The sequence below is a fragment of the Clupea harengus genome, chromosome 10 (genome assembly GCF_900700415.2).
Source record: "Clupea harengus chromosome 10, Ch_v2.0.2, whole genome shotgun sequence".
In the NCBI taxonomy this organism is placed as follows: Eukaryota; Metazoa; Chordata; class Actinopteri; order Clupeiformes; family Clupeidae; genus Clupea; species Clupea harengus.
In genome coordinates, this window is record NC_045161.1 from 16,028,965 (window position 1) to 16,040,881 (window position 11,917).

Sequence of the window (11,917 nt, forward strand, 5' to 3'; positions counted from 1 at the left end):
CTTAGGCGAGCTATGTGTGCACACATGCACAAACTTTATGGTCAGGATTTCATTAAATTAAATTCAACGCAAGTTGTAGGTGGGGGCTCACTTTTACCCTGTGTGCTGCTGCTTGCTGCTTCTTTGCACCAAGACGTCAAAATGAAGCCAGAGGCTATGAAATGGAGAGTATTGGCCTTAATATGTAAGTGTTATATATGCACATTTTACATCCAATAGCCATGTACAACTGTTCCAAATGTGTCAAGCAATTCATACATCAATGTGATGTATATGCAGGCATACCATAAGTAAGCCATACATACCACAACAAAGCAATACCTTTTTATATAACATGATACACTTAGAACAATTTGGAATGTTTCTTATTTTTATTTTGAACATTTCTGCTTTTTTCAGAAAAGTCTTCTTGGTCTGCCATGTTCAGTCCCACATCTTCTTGGGAAGTTCAGAGAAGCCTTCTCTCTCTCTGCTATGTTCCGAACCACATCTCCCTGGGAATTATAGAATTTCCAGGACAGTTCTTGCTTTTCGGTGGTAGTCTTGGAGCCAAAGTGCAAGCAGAGGTGAGAACTTCCACAGACCCCAGCAAGGGTTTGGGTTGGTCACCCTGCAAATCACATTATGAAATCCCCCTTAGGATCCTGATCAGGTTATTAATCTTAAGTTTGAAAAGATCTTTAAGAAGTTTCTAAAAAGTCTTACCCAGCGGTCAGGTTCATATATTTCACAGTTTACATCGATCAGGAACGGTTCAAAGTTGTGTCGACTCCAGTGTGATGCCTTGCAGAATCCCACTCTCTTGATGACAATTGGATTGAATTTGGTTTAAAGATTTTGCCACGTTTAAGGTGCACTTCGGTGCATAATGACTAATAATAATTCTAGACAGAATACCTTTACAGTCATGAGTAATGTGTAGAACATATCATAATGTAGGGTCTGCATAAATACTATGGTTATGGAGTGACTTGGTATTGCCGATTGTTGGTTCTTGAAATACTTACAGCAGACTCTGACTTGTCCATTTTGCAGTGAGCAACGTTGACATTAGTCATGCATTTTGTGCAGATGGTCTCTTGAATTGTATATTGAAAAAAATAGGAAGGGCCGACAACCCACTGTTGGAGAGAAACGTTAAGAGTCATGAGATGTATGCTGAAAAGCGATGTTCAAGCTGCAAAAAAATAAGAGTACCTGCATTGTTGCCTTCGTAACATTGAGCAAGGCAAAGTATTTGAGCCATCCACTTTTTGAATTGAACTGCTGGAGAGTCAGTTTCACCTTCTCCATATCGTTTGAATCCAAGTCTATATCTGTGGGGCAATCTGGACACCTCGTGTGGATGGCTGATGGTTTCGCTGCAATCCACAATTTAGATAAAACAAAAGGGTTGTTGTTGACATGTTGCAAATGTTGGCATTTGTTTTTGTCTTGGAGAGTACGTTTTAATTTGTTTACATTTTTGAATCACCTCTATGATACCTTTTAAAAGAGCACAGTTGTATCTTGTTACCATTTCATGTGGACCCATTGATATCACACAGCGTCCATAAACCTATTACAGAAAATAGGTATTAAAAACAAAAACAGATAGAAATCCAAAATAAAGAAAAAGTAATGTGTACAAATAATTAATATTTACATTTATTCATTTGGTAGAAAAGTTGATCCAAGTGAGGAATAACACTGGGTACAGTAAGTGACCTTGAAGTAAGTGTAAGTACTAATTCTATTAATTAAGACAAAGTGCGAGGAGAACTGGTAAAGAAGTGCACAGTAGGTGAGAGTTAGACATGTTAGGGTATTAGGAGGGGAAGTGCTTTTGGAAGAGATGTGTCTTCAAGAGATTCTTTACCAAGCATTTGGTAACTTGTTACACTATCGGGAAATCACAAACAAGAACAGCCTGGACTAAGATATGCATTTCAAAATGTTACTATGAGTAAAAATGTTAATCACTTTGACTATGTAGATGTGTATACACTCAGACACCCACACACTAAGGTAGTAAGATAGACTTCCACTTACTCTTACACCATAAACACCATAGACCTCACATGACTTAAATGGTTTTCTGCTCAGAACATGGCACTCCGTCTCCACCACATCCATGAAGAAGTTGTAATCCGTCCCAGTTTCTCCCTAATAATGACAAATCAGCACAATTCAACAATTCATCAGTTTTTCATGGAAGAGATGCTAAAGTGTTAAGAGTGTGACCATAACTGGCAGAGAGAGAGAGGCTGAGTGCACTCACCTTTGGCTCCATGCTGAAGTCATAAAGTCGGTCTAGTTTCAGTATGTATCCTTCTTTTCTATTTTTATTCATTTCATCTAGAGCCACTTCTGCTCTTTCCAGCAACCAAGGTTCATAGCACCCTTTCTCAGCCTTAGAGCCAGTGGCAGGCCAACACAAGTGCATCATCAAGAACACCACAGAAAGCCTCATCATGTTAACGCAGTCTGCCAATTACTGACGCGAGGGTGATGAATCCTACCCGAGGTCTGAACTGTGAACTAATTGTACTCTGAGTGGGTGTGATTTCATCAGTCCTCATCACACCTCAGCCAATAAGTGTAGTTTATTTCTTCTTCAGTTGGTCGCAGTTGTGAATCCAATCAAGCCAATCAAGGAACACACCTGTCCCCAATCACCTGCTGCAGAGACAGAGAAAAGCAGGGAGAGAAAACAGGCATGCCAATCTCACAGGGCGGGGCTTAGACCCGCCAGGGTTGTAACATCCCCCCCCCCCCCCCCCCCCCCTTAAGACAGAAGCCATGTGAAATGAATAATAATACTGCAAGTCCCACAATGCACTGCCACAGCGTTGGTAGCCTACGTCAATTTAGGCCCGCAAGCGCGAGTCCTTGCCCCACTTGATGCAGCCTCATCACCTGAAGTGAAGGTTAGCTTGCGGCCTGTCTCTCTCCCCCCAAAAATGCCCAATATTGGCAGAATATATGTTTACCGATGTTGAGGCTTGTGTCTTGTGTGTGGAGCCGATGTGGCTGTAATGAAAGAATAAAGTTTAAGACGGCACTATGAAACGAAACACCAAGACAAGTATAAACATCTGGACATGAAACAGAAGCTCCAGGAGGATTCGAAAAGATCGCTGGTGTCACAGCAGACTGTGTTTTTAAAAGCCAAATCACAAAGTGAGGCTGCTGTGAAGGCAAGCGTAAATGAAATGGGGCTGCCTTAGTGCATTGTATTCCTCATCGGCCCACTAAGTTTCTCCCTCAAAAACCACCAACGTGTATAAAATCCACTTGCCAGGATCCTCAAATGTCATGGAAGAATCCTAACACGTACAAAACCCATTCACTGGCTTCTCAAGATTATTCACCTCTTTTATAAATGCCTTTATAGTCACAGCAGCATTCTGACTCAACACACCCCAGCCACCATCTGATCACTCGAGATTTAAAAGCAGCTAGAGCCAACACTAAACTGATCCCTCTGAACTCTGCCACCTATTCTATTCTATGGAACTCTGCCACCTATTCTATTCTATTCTGTGGAACTCTGCCATCTATTCTATTCTATGGAGTTAGTGCGGTTAGTGTTATGCTATCAACCACTCATTTTTGCAAGGACAAGAAGAGAATGCCGGCAGCTTGACACAACCAGAGGTGTAAAAAGTACTGAAATGTTGTACTCAAGTAAAAGTACAATTACTTTGATGAAATTTTACTTAAGTACAAGTAAAATTACCCATCTAAAAATGTACTCAAGTAAAAGTAAAAAGTAGTTAATTTAAAATGTACTTTAAGTAAAAGTTACTTAGTTACTTTCAACAACTTGATCGGGGCCGCTCCTATATAGTGCAAAAAAGGACAAGGGGTCATCTGTAGAATGACAAACAACAATTCTGACAATTAAGTATTGAGCTGCCATCAAGAGTGCATCTTAACACAGAAATAGCTATAAATAGCTACTTGAGATGACAGACCTACAGTATATATACAGAATGATAACATTATTTTCTATTTCTACATGCATCACAATTCATAATCCTAAATTCTTGCTAACCGAGACCCCTGAGCATGAACATGAAAGACGTGCACGTTGCAAAGCCACCACATCGTGATAAATTCGAGATAACGACATACATTTACTTGTCCAACTGTCTGACAACGATGGTGTGCGCATTTACAGCGTTCCTGTTTCAGGGCATGGGAGGCAGCCAAATGATTAGCCTAATATCAGTTTATGCGGTGTATCTTATTGCTGATGACTGATCTGCAGTGTTTAACACAATATGAGAGACTGAACATAATAATGCTATGAACTGAAACGAATGGAAGACAGGAATGGAATTATTATTAGTCTATTGGATGACGGCTGTTAACAGAAAGATGGGTACATGAGTGTATAGCTAGCCTAGCTAGCTAGCTAGTTGACGTTAGCATACTCAGGGTGGTTGCAAGTGCTAGCCAAAATGAGGCTACAAGTGCCATGACACGCATATTTTGCTTATTGTAGCAAAGCTAATAAACAACAATAACGCTGTCTGAACTACTAATGGAAAGGGACAAATACTGTACTTACCAACACATGCTTGCGCAGATTTGAAGATTAATTTTTACAAGCAGAAAGTTCTGTCTGGCGGGGCAGGCACAGCTTACACAGCATTATATAGCTGTTGCCTCTTTTAGGTTGGAAGGCAAACTGCTTGCTGAGTTGTGGATACGGGGTTTCTTCATCTTCTTTAATTTTAACTTGCGGAAAGTTCGGTGCTTCAGCTTGTTGATTGTCCGCAGCTTGTTGGTAGTCCGCACTATCATCTTTCTCCATCTCTATCTCTCGTGACTCGACACCGGTGGGCTTGCATCGACTCAATCATCCACTCTATGCAGCATCCACCACTGCAATGAGAATTGTCGTGCGCGATTCCCGCCTTTCGGTTTCCTTTCTTGAACTATGTTTTTTTTTTACTCAGTAACGGATGTAATTTCCAATGTAGCGAAGTACAATACTTCAGTCAAAATCTACTTAAGTAAAAGTAAAATTACCGATTTCAAAAACTACTTAAAAATTACAAAGTACACAAAAAAACGACTCAATTACAGTAACGTGAGTAAATGTAATTCGTTACTTTACACCTCTGGACACAACACACAATAACCCAACACTGTCTGCTGGGCAGATGTGGATGACTGCTTGTTGACACAACACACAATAACCCAACACTGTCTGCTGGGCAGATGTGGATGACTGCTTGCTCTGATGAGGCATTGACCCTGAATAGAGCCTGTTTAGTATTCTTCCAATGTGACATAAACAAATATGTCATAAATAAGTCACAATAAATAAGAATACCACTGACAGCATACCACTGACATACTAAGTGTGGTGAGAGAATACTGAGATGTATTTCCCCGGAGATCCTCTAGATCATCGGTTCTCTCAGGGAATTTTTCACCCTTTACCAGGACTGTATTAACCTCAGAATTAAGACACACACAACCAAGAATAAAATAAATAACAGACTTTTACTCTGGCAAAGAGGAGTGCAGTGGTTTCAGACCGCTGTTCCCATATACACTGATTTCTCTGGTAAAATGTCTAACCCTTTATGGAAAGAAAATGTTCACAGTTCATACAGGAAAACACTCCCATCTTGTACCATCTCGTCCTTGGTTCCCAGAGATAAGAATGTTTACCTAAAACCCCCAAACCCAAACTCTGGGTCTTGCAACAATAAATCAGTCTTAACCTAAACATTTCATGACACCTCTGAGTTCCAAATCTCTCTTTCTCACAGATATAAAATTCCTCTCACAGAACAAAGAAACATCTGAGACTTCCATTTAACAAACTACATCACATATCATGATAATAATTATATAGCATATTTCTTTCACAGGTTCCCAAACTGGGGTACGCTTACCCCCAGGGGTACGCGAAGTGGTTCAGGGGGTACGCGGGGAGAAAATTTCCGCGATAACAGAAAACGGACGGAATTCGCAGAATGTACCGTTTGAAACAGAATTGCAACTTAGAAGGTTTGGGTCACTTGTGGCACATATTATTCACTCATCAATCTACCTCTGGGTGAACAAAATGAGCCGAAACGGATTAAAACGGAATTAAAGTAAAAGGTGAAAAGGAAAACTTTTTTTTTCAGCGGGGGGGGGGGACGCAGCTGGAGATTAAATGTCTGAAGGGGTACGGGACTGTAAAAAGTTTGGGAACCACTGCTCTAAATGAACATTTTCTGATCTGTTCAACATGTAAATTAGCTGGTCAGACCCCTATTGAATTCTGTTCCGTGGTTTCCCTCTTATTAACCTCATCTGGGCAGTAAAAATAATCACTGGAATGGATTTATTCATGACCACCGTGGTCAGAGCACGTCATGAAACAAACAAACCTCAAGGGGGCACTAAAGTAAATGCTGAACATTTTGTGAAGTCAGCTGCCTTTGTGTGTCCTAGTTAAAAGCCAAATCCACAATGTTCTCCTATTTGAAATAATGGTAATAATATAGTACTTTGCCTCTCTGAATGTACAGCATGGGGTTACATTCTAAATGTACTTTCTGGTTTGAAAGCATTTAATGGAACACACTAGAACCAGTTTAATTATTTAGTTACTCATTTCATTTTTTAAATGTCATCAGCTTCAGTTGTTTAACTGAAGAGTTTTCTTGGTACACCATTAAGGGAATAGTATTGATTTGTAATGATTTTCTCTGACATGTGAAACCCAATTCACATCAAGGATACTTTATTCACATATTCACTTTATCCAACAATTCACTTTCATCATTTACAGTACAGACTATGTAAAAGTCTATTCTTAAGGTACAGTGTGATCTAATCATGCTGCGATCTTAAAGAGTGGATCTTGGGCAAGGAGCTTGTCAACCAGCGTGGGCTGGGCTGGGGCTTCCATGGGGCACTCGGCAGACAAGGTGGTGGGGAAGGGTTTGATAGCTGGCTCCCTCTCTCCGGGGATATCGGGGTCTGGGAGGAGGGCCAGGGTGGTGGGCTTCTCTCCGTCGGCGACTGGCTGGTCAGGGAAGGCAGGCAGGATCATGGGCTTGTCCATGGCAGCCACAACATTCACAAAGCCCTCAGGGCGCCTGGTCACCTTGTGCTCGTGGTCGTGCTCGTGGTGGTGATGGTGGTGCTCGTGCTCGTGCAGGTGGCGGTGCTTGTGCTCGTGGTCGAGGGCCAGCTCGTGGTCATGATCGTGGGTCTCCTCCTGGCCGTGTGCGTACTTGTGGTGCACCTGGTCGCCCTTGTCCTGGGTGTGGTCGTGGGCCTTGACGTGGTGCGCGTGGGCGTGGTCGTGGCCGTGCCCGTGGTCGTGGGAGTGAGCGTGCCCATGGCCCTGGCCGTGCTCATGGGTGTGGTGGTGGGAGTGTCCATCCTCATGCCCGTCGTGGGCATGATCGTGCCCGTGAGCTTGGTCATGGCCATCAGCGTGGTCGTGGCCTTCGTGAGAGTGCTCGTGCTTGTGAACGGTGGTATGGTCGTGCTCGTGGTCGTGACCCAGGCTCCGGTCGACTTTAGTAGCATCGTGGCTGTGGTCCAGCTCACCTCCCTGCTGGTGTTTCTGTTTCTCCTTCTCTGAACCCTGCAGACCAAGAAGATTGCCAAAAGCCTCAGTATTCCATAGATAACCTCAGTATTCCATAGATAACCTAAATGCAAAGTTTCATTAAATTTGTATGAATCTGGACTGGTTGGAAAACAGCTGTTTATATCACTAATAATGAAGAAATATATAAAACTTATGAACAAATGCAAAGTTTTTGTTGCACACCTACAGTAAATATATTGCAAGGCAATGAAGGTAAGAAGTCCTAAAACTACACATTTCAGACACCAGCTATGTAAGAGCTGTCTCATGTGGACAATTTTGACCCCTCCGTGTTATTGACTAACTAGAACTTTTTCAATTTGGACGAATCCAAAGTTCGGGGGAGCCTTATCTTTTTTTCTGGAATTGTTTACCTCTGGTTCAAAGATGTCACACTCAACAGTGATGTCCTCATCACCTGTGGGAGCATGGGAGTGGGATGCTCTGCAGAGGCCTTTGTGCTGTGGAGAGAGGAATTAGTGATAGGTGAAAATTCACCCTAGTTACCTCAGGACTCCGGAACTGCATATAAGTATATTTATTAGACAAACAACAATTGCAATCGGGCTCACTCCCAGCACAAGGCTGAAAGTGAAGCAATGATAAACACATCGCACAAGGTTTATATAGACAGAAGTTGAGCGTTCAGCAGGGAAAACCACGTGGTGGATTTCTCACGTCCGAGGAAAGGATGGAAGTTTTGCAAGGTCGGAAGAAGCACAGTTCGAACCTTCTTATCACCTCTGGTCTAAACATGCTCTTGTACATATGCAGACTAAGTGGCACCTAATATTCTAAGTTAGACACTCTCAGAAAAGCCATTTCATAAGCACATGGTTCATACAAGGAATATATTAATACAAGGCACTTGATTCATATATTCCTTGTATGAACCATGTGCTTATGAAATGGCTTTTCTGCGAGTGTCTAACTTAGAATACTTAGAAACTTTTGATAATTATTAGACAAACAACAATTGCAATCAGGCTCACCCCCAGCACAAGGCTGAAAGTGAAGCAATGATAAACACATCGCACAAGGTTTATATAGACAGAAGTTTAGCGTTCAGCAGAGTAGCCACGTGGTGGATTTCTGAGGCAAGGATGGAAGTTTTGCACAAGGTCGGAAGAAGCACAGTTCGACCCTTCTTATCACCTCTGGTCTAAACATGCTCTTGTACATATGCAGACAAAGTGGCACCTAATAATCTAAGTTACACACACGCACACAGAAAAGCCATGTTCCTGCTTTCATAAGCACATCATTCATACAAGGAATATATTAATACAAGGCACTTGATTCATATATTCTTAAGTCATTAACAGTGTTTGGAAATTATCTCCATCAATTAGGATTAGACATCTGTCCAAAACAGGGAATAATGCATGACAAACTAAACGAACGACCATTTCATTGGTCATCAACAGCTTTAGCTATATCTCTGCTGGAACTCAGCCGAGTGACACTCACCGTAAATTCACAGGACATCTTTTCACACTTGGCAATGTCTGCAAGGTCAGTGGTGTTGTCACAGTTAGTCTCCTGAATGGTGAACTCCACATTGTAGAATGTGGCCATGCCAGACTGCAACAAAGAGAGACATGTGCCAATAAGTATGTGCATAACAACAGGGTCGCCATTTAGATGTTATTCCATTTATATGTTATATGTGCTTCTTCTGTATACCGAGTAGGTTGCCTTGGTGACATTCAGAGGGACAAAGTAGTTTGAGAGTCCGCTCTCTTTGTTGAACTTCTCCATGGCCATCTTCATGGTCTTCAAATTCTCCTCGTCAGCTAAATCACTTTCAGTCGGGCAGTCTGGGCATTTCTCACTGATTTTTGTCGGGGGAACTGTCGAAAGAACAGAAGTACCAAAAATCAGTGGGATCCCAATGACTTTTTTCCCAATTACTTAAATCTGCACATGTGTAGTCAGCCATGAACTCACCCTTTACCATTTATGTGTCTGCATTTGTGTGTGTGTGTGTGTGTGTGTGTGTGTATGTATGTGTGTGCTGTGTGTGTGTGTGTGTGTGTGTGTGTGTGTGTAGTGTGTGTGTGTGTGTGTGTGTGTGTGTGTGTGTGTGTGTGTGCTGTGTGTGTGTGTGCTGTGTGTGTGTGTATGTATGCGTGTGCTGTATGTGTGTGTATTGTTGATATAGCAGGTAGTATTATCTCGATTCTGATAGTAACCACATACCTGGCCTAATGGTGCATGCATATTTGTAGAGACGAACCACCCTCTTTATCCTGTTCATGAAAATTGTGGCTTTGCACTGACCATACACCTGGGGGGAGAACAAAACAGCAAATGTGAGATTAGGGGGAAACATTATTATCACTATTTGCTATCATTATCTATCTAAGACTGACATGACACCCTGGTGGAAATGTATATCCTGTATAACTGTTATCACAGTCACAGAGTAACAATGGGAAAATGTATTTATCATATTCCTAAACAGATGAAATGAGTTAGTTGCAATAACCACTCATTTACTGCATACTAGTAGCAAAGGAGCAGATTTGTGTAAAGGAAGCTCATCCTCACCGGGCTATCATCATCCTGTCTAACTTCACAGTCCTTGTAGCTCTTCTTGCTGAGCACGTGGCACTTGGTCTCTTCCACATCAAGAGTCAGGTAAAAGACAATACCATTCTCACCCTGGGATGAATCAATCAGAGAAACAACAAAAAACATGAATGAAGCCTAAGCTTTAATGTTGTTTTACATATTCATTTTCCATTGTTATGGAATTCTATTGTTATTGTTGTATACGTTGTTTTAGTTTGTATAAATTGATTCGTATTTGTTAAGTACTGGTTATGTTGATGGCAACAGGACTCGTTTGCAATAGACAAACATGAAGTGAAGTTGTGTCATCACAGATCACGTCAGATAATGTACCTCATCAATAATTAACACAGCCTATTTGTATACACAAACACAAACACAGAATACTTTTCGTAATTTTGACGTGCTCAGCAACCATTTAAACAAAGCAGCTTAAGCTCCTGCACTATTTTCAGCAGAACTTTGAAATTAGAATTGCTACACTGTACAATTACTCACATGCGTCATCTGGTGTACATTGCTCAGGCGGTGCAGTCCGAAAATGTAGCCCTCGCTGCGGTCTGCATTGATCTTGTTCAGGGCCTGTCCGGCTGCCCCTAGAGCAACAGCATCCTTGCAGGAACCAGGAGTCAGCACGTCGACTGGGGCCCCGTGGGCACAGGCGATGGTCAACAGCAACAGCACACACTGCTTCATGGTGGAGCTTCTCTCTCTTGGACACACACTCACACACTCACTCCAACGCACCTCACTGATGAGAGTAAGGAGAGGGGCAAGTGCTTATATACATGCCTCACTCAGGATGGCCACCCACCCACCCAGCCGGCCTGCCTCTCTGTCCGCCCCCCCCCCCCCCCCCAGCCGGCCTGCCTCTCTGTCCGCCCCCCCCCCCCCCCCCCCCCCCCCCAGCCTTGATCACTCATCCCCCAGTCGGTAAATACGACCTCTCTTGTTTTCCCCTCTGTCTTTCTTTCTTGTCCATCTTTCTCTTTCTGGGTGAAGGTCTGGCCATCTATTATTTAATCAGCAACACAATCATGCTCTTGTTTAATCTATTCAGAGTCTCGGCAGGCCTCTCAGACAAAGGACAATAGAAGGATGGCGTAAACAAAGGGATAGAGTGGCTGGGATTGTGTTTTTTTTTGTTCTTTTTTGAGGGGGTGCCGGGGGTGGGGTTGTTGTGAGAGATTATGACATGGATTTAGTCATTGTTCGTGAAGTTTTAGCAGAGATCAGCAACAACCAATGTGGCTCATTCACAAAAGCACTGGTTTTATTCTAACGTTAAGTCATACACGGCCACCTTTTCTTCTCCTTCTTCTTCTTCTTTTCAGCAAGTGATGGGCTTCTGAGAGCTGGTTTAATCTTCCTCTATTCACCTCATCAAGAACCAGATTACCAGATAAGCAATGATAAGATCAGCTGACATATGTAAATCTGTTTAGCAGCTATCTTTAATTTCTTTATTGTTTGTCATCACAGTATCCAGTTACTGGGATGAATCTTAACAGTACAACAAAGCACCACTGCAACAGTGTACCTGCCTGTTTGCAGTTCAGAGTTGCGGGAATATGTTGGGAATATTGCTTCAGCACAGCCTGTCCAAACATACTATGAAATGTTTGGCCTCATGAGGTGAACAACATGTGATTATGTCACAGGTGTACATTGCCAAACAACCATGAAGTCAGCTAGGGGTGACTGGCCTGGGCTCTTTGGCCCCGATCAATGTATTGAACC

At 42.5% G+C, this 11,917-nt stretch overlaps 2 protein-coding genes across 2 annotated transcripts; both read right to left on the minus strand.

Annotated features, from left to right (window-relative positions):
• Positions 1-357: 357 nt before the first annotated feature.
• si:ch211-284e20.8 (uncharacterized protein LOC563738 homolog) lies at positions 358-2,528 on the minus strand. Its single transcript, XM_031575576.2, has 7 exons — positions 2,261-2,528; positions 2,032-2,145; positions 1,486-1,558; positions 1,198-1,361; positions 1,008-1,121; positions 706-801; positions 358-610 (listed from the first exon to the last, which is right to left on the minus strand). The coding sequence occupies exons 1-7, from the start codon at positions 2,453-2,455 to the stop codon at positions 473-475; spliced, it is 894 nt and encodes a 297-aa protein (XP_031431436.1). The 5' UTR covers positions 2,456-2,528; the 3' UTR covers positions 358-472.
• Positions 2,529-6,722: 4,194 nt separating this feature from the next.
• Positions 6,723-10,954, minus strand: fetub (fetuin B). Its single transcript, XM_012825354.2, has 7 exons — positions 10,676-10,954; positions 10,154-10,267; positions 9,803-9,890; positions 9,287-9,453; positions 9,071-9,184; positions 7,975-8,061; positions 6,723-7,594 (listed from the first exon to the last, which is right to left on the minus strand). Exons 1-7 carry the CDS (start codon positions 10,871-10,873, stop codon positions 6,833-6,835), a joined length of 1,530 nt encoding a protein of 509 aa, XP_012680808.2. The 5' UTR covers positions 10,874-10,954; the 3' UTR covers positions 6,723-6,832.
• Positions 10,955-11,917: the final 963 nt, after the last annotated feature.

What these genes read in the sequence shown, in the direction of transcription:
- si:ch211-284e20.8 (XM_031575576.2), bottom strand. Translation starts at nt 2,455, where the DNA reads ATGATGAGGCTTTCTGTGGTGTTCTTGATGATGCACTTGTGTTGGCCT. An exon ending in ATGGTGTTTATGGTGTAAGA is followed by an intron (nt 1,559 to 2,031) that starts GTAAGTGGAAGT and finishes TTTCTGTAATAG; the next exon opens with GTTTATGGACGCTGTGTGAT. An exon ending in TTACGAAGGCAACAATGCAG is followed by an intron (nt 1,122 to 1,197) that starts GTACTCTTATTT and finishes TCTCTCCAACAG; the next exon opens with TGGGTTGTCGGCCCTTCCTA.
- fetub (XM_012825354.2), bottom strand. Translation starts at nt 10,873, where the DNA reads ATGAAGCAGTGTGTGCTGTTGCTGTTGACCATCGCCTGTGCCCACGGG. An exon ending in ATGTACACCAGATGACGCAT is followed by an intron (nt 10,268 to 10,675) that starts GTGAGTAATTGT and finishes GATTCATCCCAG; the next exon opens with GGTGAGAATGGTATTGTCTT. An exon ending in TCACCAAGGCAACCTACTCG is followed by an intron (nt 9,185 to 9,286) that starts GTATACAGAAGA and finishes TCTTTGTTGCAG; the next exon opens with TCTGGCATGGCCACATTCTA.